Below are 26,261 nucleotides of genomic sequence, written 5' to 3' on the forward strand. Positions count from 1 at the left end.
GTGCATTGGAGTTAAGGAAAAAGTTTTTGAAATATCATTCTGAAAATATATTTGTTATAATAAACTATAAAGCTAGTTCTTTTACGCTAAAGCAGTAACAATTTTAGGTGAGCAGAAGGATGCTATCATCACACTGATCGATCCAGGATAGCAACAAGGCAGAAACATTATGAAAATTCATCTGAATAACCATTTGGTCAACAAAACCTGTTTCATGCATAAAAAAAGACATCTAGGTGCACTTTCTCTTCACTTTTCTCTTAATTTCTTAGTCTAAATACATGAAATAATAATAATGATACTTTTTACCTATTAAATATCCCCAATAATTAACCTTATATAAAAAACAGGTTGCCAATGACTTAAAATTAATTGTAATGGAAAACGGTTCACTTTTGTTTGAATTCAAAATATGCAAAGTGTAGCTACTGATCCCCTGTTTAGTTTTTACCAATATTGGTTTCTTAACAGCAAAAAGTGTGCTCATGAGTAATTAAACAAATATACTACAACTTTGGCTTTTATGATCAAAGTGGCACAACAAAAATGCTGGCAAGTGCCTGGACCTGTCAATCTATTGCATTTTACTTAATCACTTAGTATTCATGAGAAAGATCGATGACACTAATTGAAATCTGTATAGCAACAGTGCTCCCCGTGTTCTTGCTTCCCATTTCCTAAGTGACTGTATATTGTAAGATGTACAATTTGGCATTCTATGCTTTCTTGCACCGATTGTGTGAATTCCCAGAGCTGGAAAATAGAAATCAATTTCAATTTCTAACATATGAATCAATGCTGCAATCTGAAGTAAGCCCTGGTAAGGATTAAGACTTGATTTTACGTACAACTATCCCATATTTCACAGAATTCAGCACATTGTGTCCCTTGTCCTAATACTAATTCTAATAGGAATTTCTCCCAATCTGAAAACCATGCCAAGAAGTAAATTGATCAACTGGGAAAATGTTTGTTTCTCATCAATAGGAATTAACTTTAAAACCTATATCTAGACACATCAACCATGGCAAAAGGCTTAAAAGTGAAAAAAAAAGTCTAAGTATTCCCCGAAGTACAATAGACAACTCTACTGGCTCAATTGCATTATCAGAACAGACTATCACAGTTGCCATGAACCACTGGGAACCTTTCACATGTCTGGATGGAGTTGTTAAGGCCAAGGCAATTCCTAATGTTTACTTTCATTGGAAAAAGGATAAGTGCATGTAAGAACCTGCAAAGCTAAATTTGTTCTTGCTTATCAATGTATTAAATAACAGTCAGTTAAACAATGACCATAGGAAAAGGGGGAGGGGAGAGAAGAGAAGGGGGCAGCACCATAACTGCCAGCAGGAAATTAATAAAGGTTCCAATATGCAGCATGCCGTGAACAATTGCAATGATCTATGTCAGCGCTGTCTACCTGAAATTCTCATAAAATCAATTTCCTGCTCACACATGAAATGATCAGCAAGTGAATAAAATATAATAACAGAAGGTTATCCCTCTTTCTCTAGGTCACCTTCATGTATCTACAAAGGCATGCAGTAAATTATAAAAGCATGTAATTTCCAGATTACTCAAAGAATTTTATATATAAAGATTATATGCATAAATACGTTGTGAGAAATGGATCCATTTTGGCCATTAACACCCCCCTCCCCAATGCATTTTACTGCTTTAAATAATAGATTTTGATTGACTTATGTTAAATCAGACTATAACAAGAACAAAACTGAGCTAGATTAATCCCCCAACAAAAAAACTGGCACTGACTAAAAAAAAAATAATAATAAAAATTCAGCAAAATATTACAGATATTGCTTATCTTATAGGATAGTTTGATTTTCATAATGACAAAGCTTACTGGTTATTAGAGGAGCCTCATATATAAATGATGAAAGCTACCCTCCTTACAAACGAAGAAGAAAAAATAAAATCATTTATTGATAGTTCATGTATATATTCAATTCATAATGTAGAGAGATAAGGTGAAGTTTGAAGATGTACTGTTATGAATGGCAAGGACATAAAAATGCCCACAACAGCATAATTATTTTTAGTTGCGCCATTGAGCATGCCTCAGAACTATTGCTAATGCCACGCGTACATTCCTGCAGGTACTAGACATTCCTACAGAGCCAAACTAGCTACAGGATGGATCTTCAAACACTCCCAGAAATACTATATACTTGGCAATCTATACACCTTTACTATATTGAGCTGTGGGCATCCTGTGATTTTTTTCTTAGTATACAGACGATGAAATAAAGTGGATTGCATGATGCTTCAACTAAAAGGGTTCCTATATAACACTTTCTTTGTCTTAAATTTTCATATTCCCCATAAAAACAGCATTAAAATTACTACCCTCTGGTCAAAAATTGTAGTTAATGTAAGGTTTAAATTCTAGAAAAATATGTTAATGACAACTTTCAAAAACAGAATTACAAAGGTTATTACTTTTAACTTAGGATTTTGATGGCATGATAGGGTTAAAATCCTGCTAACTACTCCTTTAAGTGCCTTTTTTGTACTTGCAGTTAAACTGGTGTCGCTGACAATCTTTATATAGAAAGATTCATTCATTTTCTGCATATGAATAAGGTAAAATAGTTTTTCCCAATTTTTAAAATAATAAGACTTTTTCTCCAAATCTTCTTTCAATCACTAGCAAGTTTTCTAGATGAATGACCAGCACAGTGTGACCATTGTACAAATCTGGTCCTCAGGAGTGCTCCTTTAAAATTGAGGAAGCTACAACTGTGATCTCCCCTTAATTAATGGCAATCAGGGCACAGTGACCTAGCCAATGTTTCCAGATCAACATCATTATTGGCATTTAAACGTATACACCATCTCAATCAACAGATACACTCCTGCTACATCTGTTTCTTGTACTGTCCTAAGATCAAAGACCCAAAGAAGGATGTGCTGAAGGTAGCTCTCTGCAGTTAACAAGTTTGTAAGTAAATTCAACATTGGTATCATCAAGTAATGAGTTTTTGTATATATGCACCGGGTACAACAATATTTAGCCTTTAATTCAAGGAGAATCTTGGGAGTGACCTGGTTTGCTCCTCAGTTTTACATCTAAGCTGAATACATGGATTATAAGTCATGAATACCTGCAACTAGAGACTAATTAGGGTGGGAGTTCAGTCAATCATTCCCATTTCTGTGTACAAGTCAAGCTGGCAGGAGGCAAACACTTTCCAATGCAAATGGTAAAAGTATAACACCTTCAGATAGTCAGTGAACACATACAGCCTGTTCCTGCATGGGATATTTCTCACTAATATCTGATGGCTGATGGAGAAGTTAGACCCTTTTCAAATCTAGCTATAAACTTACACCCCATTTCCATAGATTAGATCGACCTACTTTAGATCGACCTAACTCCCTGGGTGTTCATGCTAAATAGCTGTCAGCCGGGCGGACACGAAAGTTAATTACCCCTTATAGCTTGTAGTAGGCGGGGACGGACACTTAAGGGGGATTATCTGACAGTAATCTAGTGAGACTCCCCGCAGTGATAGATCGATCTAAAGTTGTGGGAATAGACCCTTAAACTGGACTCATGATTAGCTTTGAGAGGTTGTAAAATGCAATCATGCGACAGTCATATATAATCAGCATCACATGTATTTTCCTAGTAATTGAAATTATTTAACTTGAAATATATTTTCTTTATTCAAGTGGATAAAAGATGGCAGCAGACCATTACAGGATTAAACAGTCTACCTTTAATGTAGGGTCCACCATATTTGATCCTTGGATCAGTTGATCCTTGGATCTTCTATTCTGAATGGCCCACATAACCCTATGGCTAGATTTAAGTCTTTGTCTAGTTTTAAGGTGCATTCCCAGAGATTTAGATCGACCTAACTCCCTAGGGGTTCACGTTAAATTGTAGTCAGCCAAGTTTGTACCATAGTTAATTACCCCCTTACAGCTTCTAATAGGCTGGACAGACACTTAAACCGGTTAAGCTGACAGTAATCTAGTGAGACTCCCCACAGGAATAGATCGATCTAAAATCTATGGGAATGGGGTCTTAGTAAATACTATTCTGGATGTACCCTTGTCAGAAGAAAACTACTGAGGAAATTGAGGGAGGTCCACTAACTTCGACCATGTGAACACAATGTCTGATTTATTCTGCAAGAGAGCAAATTTGTAACAGCCTTTTGTAGTTATGTGGAAATAAAGGGGCAATAGGTGAACTATTACAGTTTATAGCCACCAGCCCAATCTTGACAGATCAGGCATGAAATAATTACTTGATTTCCACTTGGAATTTGCTCCAGAATTTGATCCCAAAGCCTATATATATGGACTACCACGGACTCAAAGTTTGCAATCATGGGGGCCATTCAGAATAGATGATCTAAGTACTAACTGATCCGCTGACTAAATATGGCTGACCACACTTCAAAAAAGATGCTGTCGATTCCTGATTTTCTCCCCGCCTCCATCTGCGCCATTAAATGGTTTAATCTATAGGCTCCGGAGTTTGATTGCTAGGCCTCTGCAACAACGACGAGTGTGGAGGCGGGTGAACCATCATGAAATTAGTGGCAGCGCTTTTGATGTGGGGTCGCCATATTTAGTCGGCGGATCAGTTAGTACTTGGATCATTTATTCTGAATGGCCCAATAAACTTTGTTTTTCTATATAAAAATAATATCTTTAAAGTTCAAAGTACTAAACTAGTTAATTTAAGATAATGATTGATAAAGGTTGTTTACAGCAGTGAACCTCAGCAAGTCTCCTTCGTTTATGGACACAAAAGAATTCCTATGAGATATATATCCACAGCTGGATAACAGCAACAAGTAAAAAGATGTGTATTTATTTTCCACAACATAAAAAACAACCTGTTTATCAAATATTAACTTTAATGCACTGGAATTTATCATACATTTGAAAATGAAATCATTTCCCCATTTATTTGATTGACGTCAGTGGGAAGGATTGACATTTTACAGAATAAAGAAAGAGGCAACATAAATGTATAGTTTATTGAGCATGGTAATTTGAGAAAAAAGGCATATAGAATGTCAGTCTCCCTTTCTGTACACAGTTTTTCAATCTAATGAATAATGTCAGGAAACTTTTATCAATCACAGCCATTTGTTACATAATGCAAACTAAAATAAGAAAATATCAAATATCAAACATCCATAATAATTACTAGTAATCAAAATAATAACCCAAAGGTCTCTTCCATGAAATACCAAGGTAATCATATCATTATCAAGTTTTTTTAAACATCTCCCTCAGCTTATTGGATGCATGAGATTGTCAAACTAGAGGATCACAGTGGCAATAGCACCTCCGGGTATTCAAGCCTATAACCAACTACCAGACTCGGCACCGAATGATCCCGAATTCATCGGCAGATTGGACCACACTACCCGTTTTCAAGGTGTGCATCAGTATGCATTTCATAGTATTATACCCTGGAACAAATTTTGAACTGAGATGCACTACTTTCCAACCCCGCTGAGAATCATCACTATCACATTGTGTACTAGGCAAGAGCGGTGCTGTGCCCGATACTTCAAAGCGCGTACTGACACACACCTTGAAAACGGATAATGTGGTCCGATCTACTGGTGAATTCAGGATCATTTGGTGCCAAGTCTGGTAGTTGGGTAGGCCTGGTATTTTAAAGCCAACGAGATTAAGCTCTTTTAAGTTAAATGGTAGCTTTGGATGTATCTGTTTTGGTTGTGGCGAAATAATGACTGGTAAATATGTGAAGTGCATGTCATGGTGAAAAGTGAGTCAAAGGTAAAATTAGGGTCTATTCCCACAACTTTAGATCGATCTATCACCGCGGGGAGTCTCACCAGACTACCGTCAGATAATCCCCCTTAAGTGTCCGTCCCCGCCCACTACAAGCCGTAAGGGGCAATTAACTTTCGTGTCCGCCCGGCTGACAGCTATTCAGCGCGACCCCCCAGGGAGTTAGGTCGATCCAAAGTAGGTCGATCTAATCTATGGAAATGGGGTGTAAAAGTCACAATAATATTGTCAATATATGATTTGCCATTTAAGTTCAATGGTAACTGTGGGTGTCTCTCTGCTACTTTGGTAGATATAAAAGCTGGAAAATGTGCTAAATGCAGCTCATGGTGAAAAAATAGGTCAAAGGTCAAATCCAAGGTCACAGTAAGATTGCAAATATATGACTTCCTATTCAAATTCAAGAGTAACTATGATTGCATCCCTGCCAGTTTAGTAGATATAAGGGTTGAAAATATTGCAAAGTGCAGTTCATGTTAAAAGTAGGTCAAGGGTCAAATTAAGGTAACAGTAAGGGTGCTTTCCCAGAGATTTAGATCGATCTTAAGATTAAGATTTAGATCGACCTAACTCCCTGGGGGTTCACGCTAAATTGCAGTCAGCCGAGCGGGCACCATAGTTAATTACCCCCTTACAGCTTTTAGTAGCAGGACAGACGCTTAAGCCGGCCAAGCTGACAGTAATCTAGTGAGACTCCCCACAGGGATAGATCGATCTAAAAATCTATGGAAATGGGGTGTAAGATTGCAAATATAGGACTTTCTATTCCTACACTTTGTCCCTCTAATCTAACTGTGGATGGGCAAAGGGAAAAGCTTGATCATTAATACACAAAAGAAAATTGAGATGAGGATGCAAACTATTATGCGATGACATCTTCAAAACAACAACAGTGTTCTTATCTTTTAAAAATTGAAAAATAAAATAATTCAAATTTTCTTTTGAATTCTATTTCTTTCAAAGGAAAACAATACTACAGCAATGTAGAATCAAATCATTTATATCCTTGAATTACATGTCATCCTCAGCTTCCCCTAAGATTAACTGTGCAGGACTAGGATTCTCAAATGCAAACACCAAGTCCAAGAAACCTCCAAACCCATCAATCATGATTCATAAATCATTCAAAAATTAATCAACTAAAGCTAATTAAATGACACCTGGCTGCTGTGCAAAGTATACTTGAACACCCGCAAAGAAAGGCAATTGTTGTGACATCCTCCTGACCAGGTGAATCTGCCATGCAAGCGTAGGCAGAGGTACATCAACTATTCAGCCTAACCTATTGATTTCCAAGTTTTTCTTACCGATCATGATAAAAATGCTGCAACTATTCAGACTTTTTATTGAGATAATTTATCTTTACTTGAATCCCCTGCCTCAAGGGATTCTTCAGGCAAGCCATCTTTGATTAGAAAAGTGGAAACGAATAAAAATTGCATATTTACTGTTTTATAAGAGAAGTTATCTCCCATGGGCATTTGGGAAAAGAATCTGTGTCAAATGTATACAGGCAATTTATGCTTATAATTCTCAAGCTGTTAAGCAAATACGTAGACCAAAGTACTAGACTAAAAATACATAAAGCTGCTGCAAACAGCAGATCATCAGCCTTGAGCTTAAAATGAAAATCTAGGCCGATATCATCGAATAAAAGTTTCATAAATACATTTTCATACAACTAGACAAGTTGAATATGTATGGAAAAAAGGCATCAATTCAATATAATGAACAAGAAGCTACAGATCAACAAAAAGTACAAAAAAAATTAATCACAAATGGCAAGAAGCGCATATTCAAAGAAGACATATCTTCAAACAAGCAATAAATAATGAATTTAGACAAACCTTGTAACTCAATTGAAACATCTCATGTAATGAATATTTACAAAAGCAACTGAATCAAAGCGAATGTGACTTGAGTGTATCCATGTATCATGACACAGTCTTATATTGCTCAGAATTGTTTAAATCCTATCTCCATATTGAAAATCAAATAAAACCACAATAACAAAATACGAATAGTACATCTTAAAGTCAAATATATGCATAACATGCCTGCCATCTGAATAAATACCTATAACACAAATTTGTCTACCCAATGCAAATGGCACATTTATCAGTCTTGGTCCCTATGCACTAAATCAGGAATATAGCTCTAGACGTTGTCAATTTATCACTGACCACCTTATTTAATGATGTCTGGGAATATTCTTTATTCATCAATCTGAGCATGTCATCTTAAACTCGAATACAATCTCCATTTTTCCCAATTTCTAACAGTCTTCTTGCATTGAGGTCCTTATTGCTGAAGAAATAAATGGGTATTTTCCCAGAAACAAATCCTTCTGCCATCTCTTCTATAAAAGCTATGATGTGAAGAAACCACTCATGCAGACGGATAATAGTATAGATCATTGCATTAGCAGAAATAATTATCTAACCTATTATTCTTATTCCTGCAGAACTTAAAAACCCTACTTTCTAGCAGAAAATGGAGAAAACACGGTAAAAATTTCATTATGTATTATTCAATAATGTATTTTAGGAGGGATAAGCAGAAGTTTGGCTAATAAACAATCTTTTATTGGTAAAAACTATATTTAATTGCCTTTAAATTTTTGGGTTCTATATTTTTCATTCTCTCCAATACAAGAATGACCAAATATATATATATATATATATATATATATACCCGCAGCTGGCTGTTTGTTTAGATACACCCTTATCACAGTTACAACAAAAACAGGGAACATAAATCACAATCGTAGATGCTAACTGCTGTGAAAAACAACTGCCATCTTAGATCACAAGACAGACAGATAAATCAATACATTGGATAAGAGAACAAATTAACTAAAGCTGATATCTAACATGCTACAACCCTCATTGTACGGAGCAAAAGATACCAAGGAGAATGTACTTTAGAGTGTGGATCAAATATGGCAACCCACTGAAAAGCTTGCCGCATAATTCCTGATAAGACACTGAATAGATTTTCAGCGGGATTACGCAACAAGCATTTGGGGTGGGTGGGGGGGGGGGGGTGGGGGGGGGGGGGGGGACATATTTGATCCACGGATTTGTTAGACTGTTGTTCTGAAAGTGCTCTTAGACATCTGCTATGTTCTTATGCTGCTGGTAGTCTGTGTAAAGGACAAGCCTAGGTACGTATCGGGATTAACTTTTGTGTCAAACAAGATTTCTCCTAAAATTTCCTAAATTGTGTCTTTTATCTAATAGATTGTGAAAAAAATTGTTTGGAAACTTGTACAGATATCTTCATAATGATTTATTTATTCATGAATGATAACATACAATACTATATTTATCAGTAATTATGATCTTATTCACTGAGAAGGATGAACAGATTCTATCCCTTAGGGATGAATGTATTTTCCATTACCTGACAGCTCTTAAAATGGGATCAGCTGAATTCCAGGCTTTAAATTAGAAAAGAAACCTTCCTATTTACGGTTGGCATTTAATTTTTATAGCTTTAAGCATTATCTTTCATTTTCTCAAATGCTTCTCAGTTGATGGCATAAAAAATATATCAAAAGAATTAATTTAGACAGTGAAAATTGCTATGGTCAGCTTTTGTGGCAAAAAATTGACTTGAATGCATATATATATATATATATATGTTAGTTTTGTAAAGAGACCAAAAAGGAGGGACACTGGACACAACAAAACAATCCATATATCTTAAGAGAATAGGGGTCAACACCCAACAATGACCACCAAATATATATATATATATCTTAAGAGCCCTTTAGCTGTCTATGTCCATTATATGCCAGGATTATACTAGTGGATACCAAATGGTCAGCAAGTACTGTCATATATCATCCTGGCCGTTGACAATGTCCTAACACAGAGCCATATTTCAACTGACTAGCAAACATTAACATTTCCATGTACAAGTCACTGACAAGTTCAGATCAGCAGGTCCACCCAGATGACTAGACAAAGGCCACATCTTAAAAGAAGAGACATTAAGTTTAAGGACATGAAAGGCAGAACACTTGACTGGATGAGGAAACACTTCATACAATCATTTTAAAAAAGACATATTCCACAGCAGGAGTTGATTATTTTACCATTCCAAGCCATTTATCTTATAAAATAAAAACGTCCATACATGCCAGTATGAAGAGTGTGTGGGTTCACAGAGAGACAGAGAGACAATATAGATATAAGTTTTAAGTTTTTTTCACTTTGTGTGGCAAATTCTAGTAAATGTTTTTCAAAAAAAAAAAAAAGTCATATGGATCTGCTCACAATATCATGAATCCCATGATCTAAATTACAATTATTAAGGTCAAAGTGTATACTTCATATATATATCTACCTGATGTCATCAAAAAACAAAAAATGGTCAGGTAAAGACCTAGATAGTGGACCACATCAAAATAAACAACATTCATACTTAACAAATGGCAAACCGTCATCGTTTTCTTCATATAAAAATAAGCTAAAAATGCACTTGACCCATGCTGTGCAAAAAAGGGAATTAGGTATAAAAATTAAGCTGTGGGTATCTGACTGTAAAGGATCAAGTGATGAATCACGCCATGTTTACAAGGCTACATCAAACTGAAGTAGACCTAAAATTTTGGTTTAATCAATTTTCAAGCTTAATTTCTGTCTCCCAATTTTTATTTATGATCGATATAAAAACATGTTTAGCAAACAAAAGCAATTGGGTCTGTAGGCAGGGGGGTCCAAGGAAAATTCTTTTTTTTTCTTTTTTTTTGGAAAAGGCCCACTCTTGTATCAAAAATCTTATCTAGGTTCTATGCCATCTCATTCTCAAGTTAGGTCAACAAAAGGGATCACAAGGTTTACCTCTTCAGAAAAAAAAACACCTTGAAATTTTGACAACAGGCCTGCAGGTGATGCCATACAGCTATTTCTCATCTTAGTTGGTCCTGTTGTATACAACTATATATTCTATAAAGATAGCTGCAGGCAAACTGGTGCTCAGATTCTATCATACATTACGAGGTAACAGCATTTTCTGATATAAATACAAAGAAAAAAATTGATTCTAGCTTTAAAATTCAAATTATGCCTGTATGCCAAGGATGCTCTTTGAGAACAAGATGGAGAACATTTTTAATGTTTATATCAGAGCACTTATCCCCTTCTGACTCTTGAGTGCAGCCAATGGATACTGTTGGTTCAGGCTGGTTTACATACTTCTGAAGTTGCCAATTCTTAAGCACATGGTCCATTAACTCAAGATATCAACATTTTTCTACAACAATTATTCTCCCTGGTCTATGTTATTTCCAACTCTAAAATTTTGTCATCAAAACAGATCAAAATATGATCAAGCATACGGGCCAAAACCAATAGATTATACAAACCAGCAGTTTTTCCTATAATCTTGCAGACATTTATCATTCTAAGGTTAGGTCTAATGTGTCAATTATACATGCTATTCCAATGTCAAATCAACAATGGCTGCCTAGTGTGAGGACCACACTAGGAAATTTATCATCCATTAAAAAACTATTAACTGTTATAGAAGGCAGTTTTACACAATAACGAAAACAGAATTCTAAAAAAAAAAAGCAAATCGAAAGCGAGATAATATCAATAAGCAGAATAAATTGTTTTGCCAAGTTAGTGATGAGTATACCATAAAAGGTGCCCTATGGATTGCAGCAGACCATCAGCTTCAGACTTGTAGTACACCTGAGCAGTTATCATATACATCTTGCAAGCAAAGAAATTTCAATCTTGTCAAGATGAGATTGTGATTTCCATCTCACCTAGGCAGATTTATAATCTGCCTAGATTTCAAACTTGTCTGCTACATATATATTACAGTGCTTATCAGATTTGCATCTTTGTAGATCCATACAAAAGATCGTTGTTACATCATTTTGATATTCTATGAATATTTTACCCATGACATAAAACTTCATACATTATAAACAGTGCTGACTCAGGTTTGTTGTTTTGTTTTCATTCATGGACAAGCAGCATATTGTCTGGTTTCTTTCTAAATCATCAATTCCAAAGGATGTACATAAAGATGTAAGTTTACAAACTGACTGTCCTATCCTTTTAACTTCTTCCTATGCTGTAGACAGTTTCATACAAGTTCATAATACAGCACAAATAATATGGTACTTTTAATACCAGTACAAAGAAAATTATTAACCCACAGTCTTTAGAAACATTACTTATCCACATCTCAACATAAATGTGTATCTACCAACTCACTTGCCAATATTGGCTGTTAATGCAACTAATTGTTAGTATCAAAATCATTAGATTCTGAAAGCAGAGTTCCCATTAACAGCCCCTCGAACACGCATCTTTTGTTTTCAGGGCGGCTTAAAGATCTGTGCAAACAGCGCGTTTACCTGAGACAATGCGTGTCACATAGAACAAGGAGGAAAATTGCAACCTTAATATCGCACGCAGTGATCAATATTTCTGAGGACAAAAATCAATAGTGAGAATATTATCACCTTTACATAAGATTTCTCATTCCATATTGCAGGTCTGGAAATTAACTTTTACTCTGTAAGACTGTTTGACATCAAAAGAAAATTTTAAATTTTTTTATGACTCCACCCCAGTAGCTACACAAAATGGCTGATTTCATGAAATATGAAAATTGTTTGCATTCACTACATGTCTGGAAGATTTTTGAAGTTTAACATCTAAATAAAACAAGAACATCACAGTAGCTAATAAATATTATTTATATATATTTCCCTAAGGACTTAAATAAAATTTAAAAAGACAACAGCCTGTTAATTTTTTGCTTTATATTTTCATAAAGACATAATTTTTCATATTCTCTATTCTCCAGCCTCCATGTGCCCCATCATTTTGTAATTTCTAGATAATGGTGATGTTCTCAGCATAAACCAGCAGAACAGTATATGCTATGAATGCACAATGTGAATATAGAGGCCTGACAAGACAGAGAATATGATGATACCAATTCTTGATTTCCATGAAGATGTGCCAAGTGAGACAGCATTATTTTATTATAAATTTCATTCCGCATCATTTGTTTTTGTACACATCTAACAAAGCAACAGGGGAGGGGGTTCTTACACTTGGGCAAAGAGCCAGACGGGCAGAGTTACGATGCTCTTGCTTCTGGTTTCAAGCCCTTCCATGACTGAGGAAAAAAACTTATTTTTTATAACAATCCATGCAATAGCAGACTTTACCTGTTTAGAAAGCATGTTCACTTACTGCTGCCATGCTGACTCAAAGATTGGCTTCACTTTTAGCAGGCTTCATTGTGAAAAGAGCTTCTGCCCCCCCCCCTCCTCTTTCAATCACCCCCCCCCCCCCCCCATTCATATAGCATCAACATGGAAGACCTTAGTGCAATTCAAACTCTGCTTATCACTATGTATATTTGCCAAATGCTTTAAAAACCACAATTATTTCACAAAACTAAAGCACGAAGCCAATGAAGACAAAATAACAAACACTGTAATTATTTACTAACATCTCTGATTTTAAACAGTTGTTGGCTGTTACACCTTCATAAAGTTAAAAGGCAGATATTGAGCCTGCCAGCAAAACCAGTTGAAGATAATAAAGTGAGGTTATGCTCAGCTGCACCTAGACAATATAATACTCTCATAAGAGACTTGATGGACCAGTCTTTACAAATATCTTATGTAATGTTTCTACACAGGTGTGTCTGGGGGTTAGACAGGCTAACCTGAATTTCTGGACAAATATTTAATTATGCTTTTCCGTCAATTAGTCAAATTTAATTATAGTGCCATTGGTAAAATGTCCGAAACACAACCCTGACATCTGATACTGAAGAGGTTCACCCTGTTGACCAGGAGCAGCATGTAATGTGGTTATTTTCATTGAATTAACACTCTCTATGTCATCAATCAGTGGTACTCAAACACTGGAAAACAAAATTAACCTTATATGACTTACCATAATTAAAGACTGGGTCTGTAAACAATATAATATCTACATGTTCAATATCATCATTCATATATAACAGACATTAGCAATTGACTAAATAAAAATGATAAATGAACTGAGAAAAGGATATCTCCATGTCAGAAGCTTCAGACACCAAGTCCTAGGCCACGTTGTCTGTTTTAAACAGTATAGAGTTGTTGGTATAAATCCAGGATACGGCAACTCTTCTTCTTCTTCTTCCTCCGATGAATCCTCGGCATCTTCAATCACGCATTTGACAATGTTTTTTTCCTTCTCAGAACTCTGCTCGTCCAAGTTGTTCTGAGAGGAGGTCGACCAAGAACCGGGCTCTTCCTTCGTCGGCGCCACGGTATATTTTGTGTCTCCATTAGAAGTTGATGGTGTATTCGTTGTAGACATTGTGGATCTCTTTCTTTTTGTTGAAAAATGATAACTCAGATTAAAAACACACCGCCACCTTTATCAATAAACCAACTGCACAGCCACCACTCAGTTTGCCTGCTATTAAGCCCAATAGTTGGTTTTGCCATTATTACATACCGAACAAAATTGAGTGCACGATGCTGCTTCTTGCGAGGAAATCACCATCTTCCAGACACCGCCGTCCTTGTTTTGACTTTTCGCATCAATCATACTTTATCTCAGTAATTAAGAAAATGTATGTGTGGTTTTGATACGCACTCCTCCGTTCTGCATGACTTCCTGGACGAGATGAGTAAACTGATATTCCAGTCAATGGTGTGAATTTACAACGAAACTCGAGAAGCCTCTTTGATATTCGCAATATTCAACTTTTTTCACCGTCGTTTACATTTTTCAGCTCATTACAATCGAATTATCAAAAACAATCCTATCGGATAATGACTTGTGCCATTTTCACTTATGAAATTTATCTATTCGCACAGAGCGCAGCGTTTTTGCTTATTTGTCTTGCCTTATTCAGAACTGCGTACGTCGTACCTCTTCCACTCCGGCTTACCGACTGGCCAGCAAAGTGCCGGTCACATGACTTGTACATTTCCATCCAGATGGCGCTACCAGACGAGGGTTCGTGATGCGGGCAATTATGAATGTGGTAATATTAGTGAACATAATACCTGGATACGACGCAGGTGATTATCGCCATTGTGACAGACACGCTCTTATGCAACAGACTGCTAACAAAGGACTTTACCTTGTCGCTTTGAATAGACTTTCAGAAATTCATATTTCTGTGCCAAACAAATATGTTGAGGAAGAGAGGGGGAGGCTTGGTCTGGCGTAAATGCTTACATGAAGGCTCAGTTGGAATAATCATTTATTTTATTTCAGTAATTATCTAAATACATTAAACCTTGGACATAATAACGTTATTATGTCCAAGATTAAACTGAGTATGGCAATTAAACCTGTGGAACCTAAGGTGAGCAGCAGAAAGGGACTCTAGTCTGTTTTGCAAACTCAACATTTTTTAAAACTATTGGCAAGACTATTCCCGCTCTCTCTCCATACACATACACCCACACAACTGTGTTATATACAATGCAACCAAGAGAATTAGTAACAGACTAGCTTACTTGTTCCTTAATCCCATCATTATAACTCAATAGCCTACTTTTACAGGTGTTTGGGAATGTATTATAGAGGTGTGGCGATAATCCATATAATTATCTGTGCACAAATTTTACAGACTTAACTGAATGTTTATTTTCTCTCTGAAATAACTGGGGTTTAGTTTTACTTTTCACTTACAGAATGCCCAGAATAAAAAATCCCAAAGTGAAGTAATTTGGCAAATACTACTTGTGCTGACGCAAAAAAGTATGAAAAGAACAGCTGGGGAAACCTGAACACCATCAACAGAAATATCTTGGATGTCAAATCTCAACTTGTTTTATTTCAAGCTGTACATTTTTTGTTGACTGAAATAATAAATAACATGATTTTATTCTTTTATTTAAACTTTTTTCAAAGGCACACTACAAAATAAGGAAAATAGATATCCCCACACCATGCATTTTTTTAAGGTTTGCTCGTCTCATATGACACAACAGAGTACCAGTACCTCATTTTTGGCTTATTTTAAATGTTTTCCTTTTTGAAAGGAAATGAAAGTTATAATTTCATAACAATCAAGAATGTATTTTTATGTTATAATAATATTTATTATTTTATAAAATTTTTTGTATTTACAATAATTTTTGTTAAAACAATTGCAATTCAAAATATTCGTGATTAAATATCCTAAAAAGTGTGAATTACTCTTAATTCTTAAATAATACATAACTTTACAGTCTGCACTATTATAAACAAGGAAAAAATTAAAAGGAATAAAAATTATCAGCAGCAACATCCTTACATTTGTTTACATATATTTTGCATTGAAGCTTAACATGTGACAAATATTATTTCAAATCATCTGGAAGCCCAAAATCTTAGTAATAAAAAATCGATATAGCTGCTAGCTTTAACAAACGTGCAGCTGTAAATCCAATAGCAAGTTTTGAACTTTTTTGGGAATGACCTGTTACCAAACAGACGTTTCGGAAATGGTGCAAGGCTGTGGAAAAAGTTTAAAAAAACATTGCAAAACCAGAGCTATGGTTCTGTGTCCAATATTCGGTCCCCACCACATGTAAGACTTTGTTCCTCCATCTCCCACTAATCTCACTTTTTTTTTTTTTTTAGGATTCGATAATGAACTTGGTGATGTAACCTTGTTTATTAATACTTGATAAGCTGTCTTAAATTACAGAAACAAGAATGCATATATTAAAATCAGCTCTGAATTCATTAAAATATCTATTAACAGTTTTGTTGCACAGCAACTGCATATAAATATATATTGATGTATGTTTTTCATACACATTTCACAAACTTTCTGTACACATCTGCAGGTTAGAGTATATGCCTGTAAATCAAGAAGGTTCAACTCTCCTAAAGAGGCTCCAAGAGCAGTTTTTCCAACTCTGACACAGTATTCACAGGAAGCTTGCAACTGTAGTCTCTACAGACATAAGCTGTGGCTTTCCCATCCTTCTTCTCATAGGACTTCAGCATTCCATGTCTATGAGCCAAAAGGCTGTCTTGATCTCCATCCCATAATATCAGTATCTTATTGGGGATAAACTGGCTGTGAACACAACGGAGGAGTTGTTGGGAATCTTCTGCTCCTTTCTCACCAACGATGATAATCTGAAATGACATATTACTTGCATTATTCACATGTTATGATTCAGGAAAAAGAACGACTAAAAGGAATCATTCTAACAGTTTTCACTAGTCCAATCAAATTTATTATCAAGAAATGCCAGTATCTATTTCATGCATTTACCACCCTTATTAAAAAAAAACTGTCTATGACAAGATCAAGTTTAAAAAGTTTATTGAAATCTGTTGTATAACAAGTTTCATTGTCACTGTTGGCACTGGAGTCACCATTGTCATTGTATTAACGACCTGTAAACCTAACATGACCCCAGTAAAACATGCAGAACAACACTTTTTTTTTTTTCTTTTTGCATTGCACCAAGGTGCTCAAATAACTCTGCCTCTTTAATAGAAAGAAAACATTTTGTGTGTTTCCATTTTAAGGCAAATTCGATCAGTAATCTCTTTACTATTAGTTTTTTTTAAATAATTTATGTTTTAGGGTAATGCCACTTAAAAGAAATGCAAGAATCCAACAGATGCTTTATTTTCCATGCTAAAATCTCAGCACTTCAGTTTGCAGAGGCCAAGTAATTCATGCATCTTATCTCCATATCTGATGTTTACTACACAGCTCAAGGAGATCATCCTGAAGATTCAACATATAACCACCAGTGAGAACCTGGCTTCTCTGAATATTGAATGTCAGCACAGATAATCCTTCACCAATCTTCTTTAAGATTCAAGCCTATAAAGCTGATCACTGGGAATTAGGAGGCAAAAAGCTGTCTAAGACAATAGATAAGGAAGTCTTCTAGTACTTCTTTGCAATTTTTGCATTTAACTCTTTGCAATGTATTTGCTTTTAAGCTACTTATAAATTATCACACATTCTTTATCATATTGACTTTACAGGTAGTTAAACTTCTCAAAATAAGTGATATATCATGATATATGGATATCTGGTGAATACATTGCATGTTTGAGCTATTCTATTGAAAATGGAGTGGTGCAGCATCAATGGTTCTGTTATTAACCAAAACTACTTGATTTAATGCAATGTTAACACATGGCGGAATAAGAAAGCACAGATAAAACTAATCAATGCAGGCTGATGTTTTGATAAAATTGACTCGATGTGGATGCCAGAAAGCCAGGTATTTGTATTTTCTCAGACTCTGAGGGTATTCTGAACAGATTGCACACCAATAACAAAAAAATCTGGTACAGCACACTTTCAAATCTTTGCATCTTCTGCCCAAACAAAATTGAATAACAAAAAACATTTTTTTAGTGAAACTGTTGACAAAATTTAAATTCTTCATCATTTTAAGCCTAAGCATGTTTCAAGGCATGTACATAACAGGTATTGATTTCTTGCTTTTTGACTAGAAGCACCATCATGGTAATAACAATGTCTAGGCCAAGACCTGTCCTAGGGAGAATGGTACTCACAAAGATGTCCACTTGACCATTTCCCAGAAAATCCCACACATTAGCTTCCGCAGAGACATCTTGAATAGTCCAGAAATCAATGGAATAACAAGAGTGCCTAATCATTGCAGATACAGTTTATACAGGTCACCTCTCAACAGATAGATGACACCTAAAATATCCCTGCCAACAATGGTCAAAACAACAACAACAAAAAAAAAAAAAAACAGTAACTAGCATGATTTGTCCTGCCATACACCAGGAAATCGATGTATAATAAGAATTCCTGGATTCATTACCAGAATGTTGACAGGCTTATTTTCTGTTACAAAGCTGACCTCTGTAATCAACTCGATACTTTCAAATTTTCAGTTTATAACAGACTTATATAAAAACATTTTTTGATGATAACAACCAAAAAAAAAAAAAAAAAAAAAAAAACAATTACTAACATAACTTGGCTCATGAAACACCACAGAAACAATGTATACTAAGAATTCCTGGATTCACAATCAGAATGTCTGGGGTTCTTCTCTGCTATATAACTGACCTAGATGTACTTCATCAGTCAAGGCCAATATATTTCATTCAACAAACTGACAAATATGTGATAGATACAATACGAGTCGCCGAGCTGTACGTGAAATATTACAAGTGTATTGGTGAGCCGCAGGCGAGACAATACACGAGTATTTTTTATGTACAACTCGGCAACGAGTTGTATCTGGCTTAAACCACGGCCTCTGACTGGCTACTACACTGCCCTTGCGATATTTTACTCATATATGTTAGGGGCCCTTGTGGTCACTTAGTCATGTGTTAGATGATGGAGGACAAGGTTGAACACGCCTTTACAGCCCCCTCAACCTAAGTCGTGCAGCCACTTCGTGCAGCAGCAGCAGCACCAAAGCCACTCCCACCACCAACAGCAGTTTAGATACTGAGAAGTTCCCCCCCCCCAAAAAAAAAAAAAAAAAAAAAAAAAAAAACTACTTCTTCTCCCCCATCAGTGGTGGATTTAGAGTGGGGGGGCTGACCCCCCCCCCCCCTTTGGTTTCTGAAAAAATATATCATGCCAATATTCCCCTCTTGAAATTAGAATTTTGACTAGCTAAATAAATCATAGTTCTAAACCGTACCAAAGGCACTGTTTGCTCTCCAAAACACCCAAAATTTTCGGGGCCCTTGAGCAGGCCCCAAACTCCACACCATGGGGCAACGATCGGCTTCACATATGAGGCCAGTCATCCCGGAACCCCCCCCCCCCCCCCAATTCAAATAATCCTGGATCCGTAATGATGACGATGATGATGATACCTTGATACTTCATGTGCCTTCACAGATTAAGAAAATTGTCATTGTCAAAGAAGGCAGGAAATTTACTTTGGAAGTGTAGATGTTTAAACTTTCATTTTCACATTCTGTATTTTGAGCAACTTGTCGTTCAAATAGGAGAACGCAAATTTTCAGTCTTTGGATAAATGCTGTTTCATGATGTTAATAGTTTGAGAAACGACTTGTTTTCATTGTTGTTTTCTACGTGCTAGCTGTGGTTTAAATTTCTTAAATTATTTCTGATTCAAGAAAACAGGTACCAGGCCAGTGAAGCAAACAATCATAACCTTATGATCTAAACTGCATAAAACTGAAAAATATATATTATCAGTATAAATACCAATTCTGTAAAACAGAAAAAATTCAAACATATAAATTTCAAATAGGTAAAAACTTAATGCCATCCCCATTCCACCTCAGTCCCACAAGCTTGGGTAATTAATATGTAGTTACAACATAGTCTAATGTTCAACAAATAATTTCAGAAACCTGGTAAAAAAAAATGGTTATAAAATGTGCTTCTGTTGTAAAATGCAGCCCTAAAACTGCTAAGAACATAATCTTTTAAACAAAAATATGATCAGGCCCATTTTTAATCCTGAGTACTTGATCACTACATGATGGAAAACAAAAAAATGTTTTTTTCATGTCCCAACAGCAGTGTATCAATAAAGGCACATGCATACTAACATTACAAAAAAAAAACAAGAATATTTTTGAAAAAAATAAGCTTTTCAAGCTCATTTTCAGTACTGTGTTACATTTGAATTTAAGGAGTGACTCCAAATGAAACAGGATATCTGTTTTCTAGATATTGCAGAAACATTGTTCAAAACATACCTAATAATAACAGAAAAGGAATGCTCTAAACTAGATACTGCAGGAACAAACTTCAAAGCATGCTTAAACATACAAAAAAAAAAAAACTTTAACAACTCCAACCAGGCCCCTTTTCAAACTTGTATTTTGGACTTGTATTTTTGACTATCTCAAAGACAAGAACTTAATACAAAAACTGTTTTCATTATCTCAGTAATAAGAAAAGTTTACAGCATCAACGATGCTGTGTACAGACTACAGTGTACAGTGTTGGTTAACGGAGAAAGTGCATGGCAATGGCGTTGTGTACAGCCACACTAACGCTAGCAAGTGATGGCTATATGTCTAGACACATAGTGTCTGATCATTAAAACATAAAAATACCAAGCAATCTACATATGGCTCCCCCTGGATTGGACCAACAGTATAACTAGAAAAGCACTCAGAGATCACAAACCTCCGCCAAGGCAACTCAATTCTCATTCTCATCAATCATTTATCAAATAGTTAATCAATCAATTAATCAATTCTCATTATTACTAATGAATTATTTATTAACTAATTAACTAGCTAAATCCTCCTCATCTTCATTAGTTAATTAATTAAACTTATAAATTGGTCAATTGCTTAATTAACTAATTAACTGACTACTTAATTACTACCCAAATATAGCCCATTTCCAACCTATCCTGAACATTTTTACAAATTGTTTTAAGTTATTTTATAATGTTGCTAACCGACATACATACAAATAATGAACTAATTATTAAACTTATAATTAATCATCACTAACATCTATATACTTTAAAGTTAGTCCAGTCCTGAAAATTGAACAAACAAATTAAACAGAACAGACAAACAAACAGAAAAACAGAGGTGAAAACATAACCTCCATAGCAGAGGTTATAAGAAGAAAGGGACACTTTCACAGGCAGATATTGGTTTTATCAACAGTAAGATCCTTTCACATTATGCACCTTAAAGGTCAACCAAGTGCAAAGCTTTGCATTTGTCTTTTTAGGTGAAATGTTGCCAAAACAGATGAATTGTAACACACCAATTCCAATCTTAGTGTATCATGTATCCAATGTGACAAAGATATGCATGTCAATATATGGATTACTACAATATTCATATTGACAGCTGTATTTGGTTTGACAGTATTAGGTCTTTTTAGCAAGCAAAGTCAGCTTGCAAATCTAGCAGTGAAAATCATTAGCCAGAACTTCAGCTATTGACTGACTTACTGCTAAATCATCATACAGACAGTAACCAATGACATCATTATTTTTCATGAAAAAAATTGTTTCAAAGTAACCAGCACACATGCAAGGTAAACATGGACTGGCATTTCGTTATATAATACATGATTTATTTTAAAGGATGCATTGCCAAGAATATTCCATGGAAAGAGAAGAGAGAATATCAGCATGAAAACAATCCTTACACCCAAGACTTCTCTCAAAAAAAAAAAAAAAAAAAAAAAAAAAAAAAATGTCTTATACACATGATCTTCAAACCTTTCCAAATATGTTAGTCTATATAGTTTAATGCCTTGGCCTTGACTTTGCAGAGATGGTCAGACTTCATTTGAACAAAAAGTTACTTTAAAATTAAACAGATGAGTAATTTTCAAACAAAATCTATTACTTTAAAACCAAACAGATGAGCATGTTTTATATGAACATAATGATATCACAGTTGTAAATAGCTCATCTTCACTGTCAATTAGGCAAATGATAATGCACTATCAATTTCATCATCAATACGTAAAATTGATAATGAGTTGTCTCTCTATTTCAGCAAAATGGAATTTTTTGCACAGTTACTCAAACAAGGGACAAGGTCCTGCATCAGATCATCTTATATGAAAAATTACTGTATCTCACTGAATCGATAAATCTGCCTCCCTCCGCTATGAGACACTGCATGCCATGTTGAACTGACAATTTATCACGACCTGACTATGACATCATCATAAGTCACAATCTTTATTAAGAACTGGAATATCACCTATCTATTTATGTACAGACACAGATGTGTCTGTACATATTGTCATCACCTGTGTCTGTCATCAGTGTCATCACCATCAGTGTTATACAAATAAAATGAAAACCATTTTACCTTTTGTCTTCACTTACAGAACTGATGAATATTCATGAAATACAGGTCAAGTTTAAAAATCGGCCTGATCAGAGCATTTTTCCAAAAGTTATGCTGTTTTTTTTCTTTTTTTTTTTCAGCATATTTTATCCACTGTTATACAAAAAATGAAAAGCATGTTGTGTATTATTACCAGTGGGAACTAAAAGTTGGATCACTATGTATGCACTTGAAATCTCTGTTTTATAAAATACAGAAAACTAGAAATGTTATATGAATGATGTAGTACTGAAGTTGAAGGCTGAAAGGCTGTGACATCATTAATTATTAATACCAGTTTTGTACCAAACATTTACTATAAAACAAAACATAGTGAAAAATGAAAGAAAATTTCCAACAAAATCACCACTATGATCGGTATATGGCTGGTTTATGCTCTTGGCAACCCTGAAGGGCAATGAATGTGAGAATTCTAAATAGTTGCCATATTATCATCATTTATTTCACTATTTATTGGGTTATAAAAGAAAGAAAGAAAGATGTCCTTAGAAATTTTTTAACCTTATCTTAAAGACCTCCAAAACATAGGTAATCAGTGTGGAATGGCAGTCTTAGAAATGAGATACCCTCCATCCTAGAGTGATGGATTCTTGACCAAATTCCCCAAAATCTGTTAATTGAATTCCATAATAAGGTTAGTGTTACATTTCCTGTTATCTACCTGACACTGGGAGTGGAAACTGACACCAGTAAATATCAGGATAGAGGAATGTGGCAGGATCCATCAAACCTCACATTAAAAGTACCTGTGATTTATAGTGGAGCAGTTTCTAAACCATTGCCTTACGCCATTGACTCCATTAGTTGCCATTGACTCCATTAAATTTTTACAAAGTAGTTTTTATTTTATTTTATTTATTATTATTATTTTAATGATTTCTTTACTTGGAGAGCGTATCACTGTTGTTTTCATTCAACCATGCCCCAAATGATAACCCAGTAACCTATGGGGAATCTTACACACATGTTAATAAGGTATATTATAATGAATATCTTTAAAAGAGGTTAAGTAAACTTTTATTATCTTCCTGTAATTTATCTTAAATCTGTAAATTCTTTGGGCCACATTGAAATAGGTAATCTAATTTAATGAATTTCAACTGTATTTATCTTGTGTGTTTGTACTATTAAGTTAATTTAAAGTACTGACCAGCCTGTGGCCTTGCTATTAATTTAGCTTAAGTGTCTCAGTTTATGATGCATGTCCCTCACACTAAGCCTTCCATATCACTTTAGTACCTCTTGCAGCTTCATAAACACATTATTAGGGAGGTAAACCCTTCTCCCATCTGCTGTTACACAATTCTGCTTTTTCTACCTGAATCTTACCTGCCTCTGCAGATGACAGGTGTTAAAAACACCTGAATAGGTGGGCATTCTGTTTTTCTATATGATTTACTGAATATTTCCTTTTTGCACTCTGATACAAGATATTGTAGTGTCAGGGAAATAGTTGGATTGAATAAGACTTCCTGGGGAACCTCATAGGTTTTGGAATCGGAATCTGCTGTTTTCCCTGTGGCAGCTAATGCAGCGCTACATAAATTCCCGAAGGCAAGCTACCTGGGGCAAGGTAACATCTGTGGAGGCAGTGCTAGAGAGAGGTGTCTGAAGTTGTGCTTCTCTCCAGCTGAGCTTGCCCACAATTCACTACAGACATTGGTATTACATGCCTTTACATTGACAGCACAGTCATGTTAGCATGCTGGCAAATTAGCAAACCTGCATGACTTAGATGACTGCCAAGTTGATTCATTGGATCCAATTTCCTTAAATTAAGTCTCCTGGTTCCCAAATGGAATTAAGAAAAAAAAATGACATATCTCTCTCTCTCTCTCTCTCTCTCTCTCTCCTGACACACACACATACTAGATGCAGCACACACACACACAAACACGCACACTGTATATGTAAATAACAATCATTAGAATAATAATACTATTAAATACCCCATCAACTTCAATTCCAAAGCTTAATAAATGAAAATCAATTATTATCATTTTTCTAAACTTGGTGAACATCTGTCTTTGACATGTCATACAGCTCAATCAGTAATTGAGTGACCATTCAATCTCTATTCAAATATAAACCCATATGCACTCAGTCATCTTCCACGTGTATTGAAAATTATACCAAACTAGTAGAGTTTTTGATTTAGATTTCAAAGCAAAGAATTTTTGTTGATGAATAATAAAATTGTTATCATGTAAAGAAATGCTGTCTTCTTTGTATTATAAGCTATAAAACACAAGCACAAGTGGAAATGGGGGAAGAAGTATATATGTGTAAAAAATATCCATAAAAGTCTACAATTTTTCTCTAAATAATTTTTTTTTCTTTTTTGCACTGAAACAAGAATTGGACTTCCCATTTCTTAAGCCTCTAGTCTGCAATGGCAGGTTTTGATAAACAAAACCGATAAACTTTCTTTTTTTAATTTTTTGTGAATTTGTATGGTCCATTTACAAATAAATCGAATAATTACATGGTCATTTTTGCAATGTGGAACGGTTTCATCGCTACTTTTTCTATAAGCAGTATTTCTGTTTCTAACCCAAAGGTGTGTGATGAGAGACAGAAAACTATGTTCCATACTACATGTACCTCAGCTGAAAAAGGTTTTCTTCTATTATTCAGGTGATGTATCCTGTTGATAACACCTCCACTTACACCAAGAAATGAACCTGTACTTTATGGTTCAGATATAATGTACAAGCCATACTTAAACATTCACTGGAACCACATGGCCAAGATTTCTATAAAGTACTTTTCTGACAGTAGACTTCCAATGTCATAGTTTCAGTAGTTTGGGCAGGTGCTTTCTGGGGGATTATAATCAAGCTGGTTTGTTTACCTGCTGACCATAGGCTATTCCACATATGCCCCTAACTATCAGCAACTACTTAACAAAGTGAAGCTTTGGAATCATTTAACTCTTCACTGTTTTATCATTTTCTATCCTTTTACATAGAAAAGGCGGACCACAAGTCTAGTCCAAAAACAACTACATGGATCAAGACAAACAAATGTATATTAGTACTGTACATCTACCATCAAGTTTTTTTCTTAAAATGAGCAATGAGTAATATTGCACATAAAAAGAGATAACCACACAGACACATAAAGCAGTCTTTTACTTTTCAAAGATTTTCTCATACCTAGAAAAATTGGACTGATTTAATGAGAGACTGGCATTTCTAATTCAAAGACCAGAAACTAATTATCTTTTTTTTTATATATATAAAAGTGTAAGGCATGACCACTATTTGCATGTTGTAACATCATTATATGAAGGTAGTTTCACGCTTAATAACTGTGCACAATGTGTAGGTGAAATCTGCTTTGTGTCGTTAACGTGCATGTACAGGTGACACGCAGCTACAGAAGGGTGACCAGTTTCGATCTGGGACAGGGTCACCAGGGTCAGAGTAGTTATGTATAAACACAAATGTTTCTGTAATGATGATCTCAAGTGTCATTCAGTACAAATGTACCTTATATAAATTATGAATATTTGATCCTCTGTCATGGTTATATGCAGATGTGATTTAAAGTTGTATAATAAGAAAGTCAAATTATTGTCATTAAACCAGGTTTGGTATGCTTCGT

General features: G+C 35.1%; 2 protein-coding genes and 1 long non-coding RNA gene across 19 annotated transcripts in view; all 3 read right to left on the reverse strand.

Moving 5' to 3' along the window:
* Positions 1 to 14,757, reverse strand: part of LOC106178756 (voltage-dependent T-type calcium channel subunit alpha-1G) — a 72,727-nt gene extending 57,970 nt beyond the window's left edge. For 14 of the 16 annotated variants that reach the window (XM_013562061.2, XM_087003676.1, XM_013562072.2 and 11 more), the window contains exon 1: positions 13,882 to 14,756. In XM_013562061.2, coding sequence (XP_013417515.2) covers positions 13,882 to 14,171 — 290 coding nt within the window. In that variant the 5' untranslated portion in view covers positions 14,172 to 14,756. Of the gene's footprint in view, positions 1 to 13,881 lie in introns of all 16 variants that reach the window. The other 2 variants (XM_087003675.1, XM_087003679.1) reach the window with 1 other exon arrangement.
* LOC147763692 (uncharacterized) lies at positions 2 to 13,111 on the reverse strand. The gene is made up of 2 exons (XR_015332739.1): positions 13,022 to 13,111; positions 2 to 753 (listed from the first exon to the last, which is right to left on the reverse strand). It is a non-coding gene; the product is annotated as an uncharacterized LOC147763692 (long non-coding RNA).
* A 1,135-nt stretch (positions 14,758 to 15,892) lies between the features above and the next one.
* LOC106178784 (spermatogenesis-associated protein 20) overlaps positions 15,893 to 26,261 on the reverse strand; it is a 35,844-nt gene continuing 25,475 nt past the window's right edge. For both annotated transcript variants that reach the window (XM_013562117.3, XM_087003694.1), the window contains exon 15: positions 15,893 to 16,946. In XM_013562117.3, coding sequence (XP_013417571.2) covers positions 16,689 to 16,946 — 258 coding nt within the window. In that variant the 3' untranslated portion in view covers positions 15,893 to 16,688. The remainder of the gene's footprint in view (positions 16,947 to 26,261) is intronic.

This window comes from Lingula anatina, chromosome 2 (assembly GCF_051362555.1).
Source record: "Lingula anatina isolate TDL-2025a chromosome 2, LinAna3.0, whole genome shotgun sequence".
Classification (NCBI taxonomy): Eukaryota; Metazoa; Brachiopoda; class Lingulata; order Lingulida; family Lingulidae; genus Lingula; species Lingula anatina.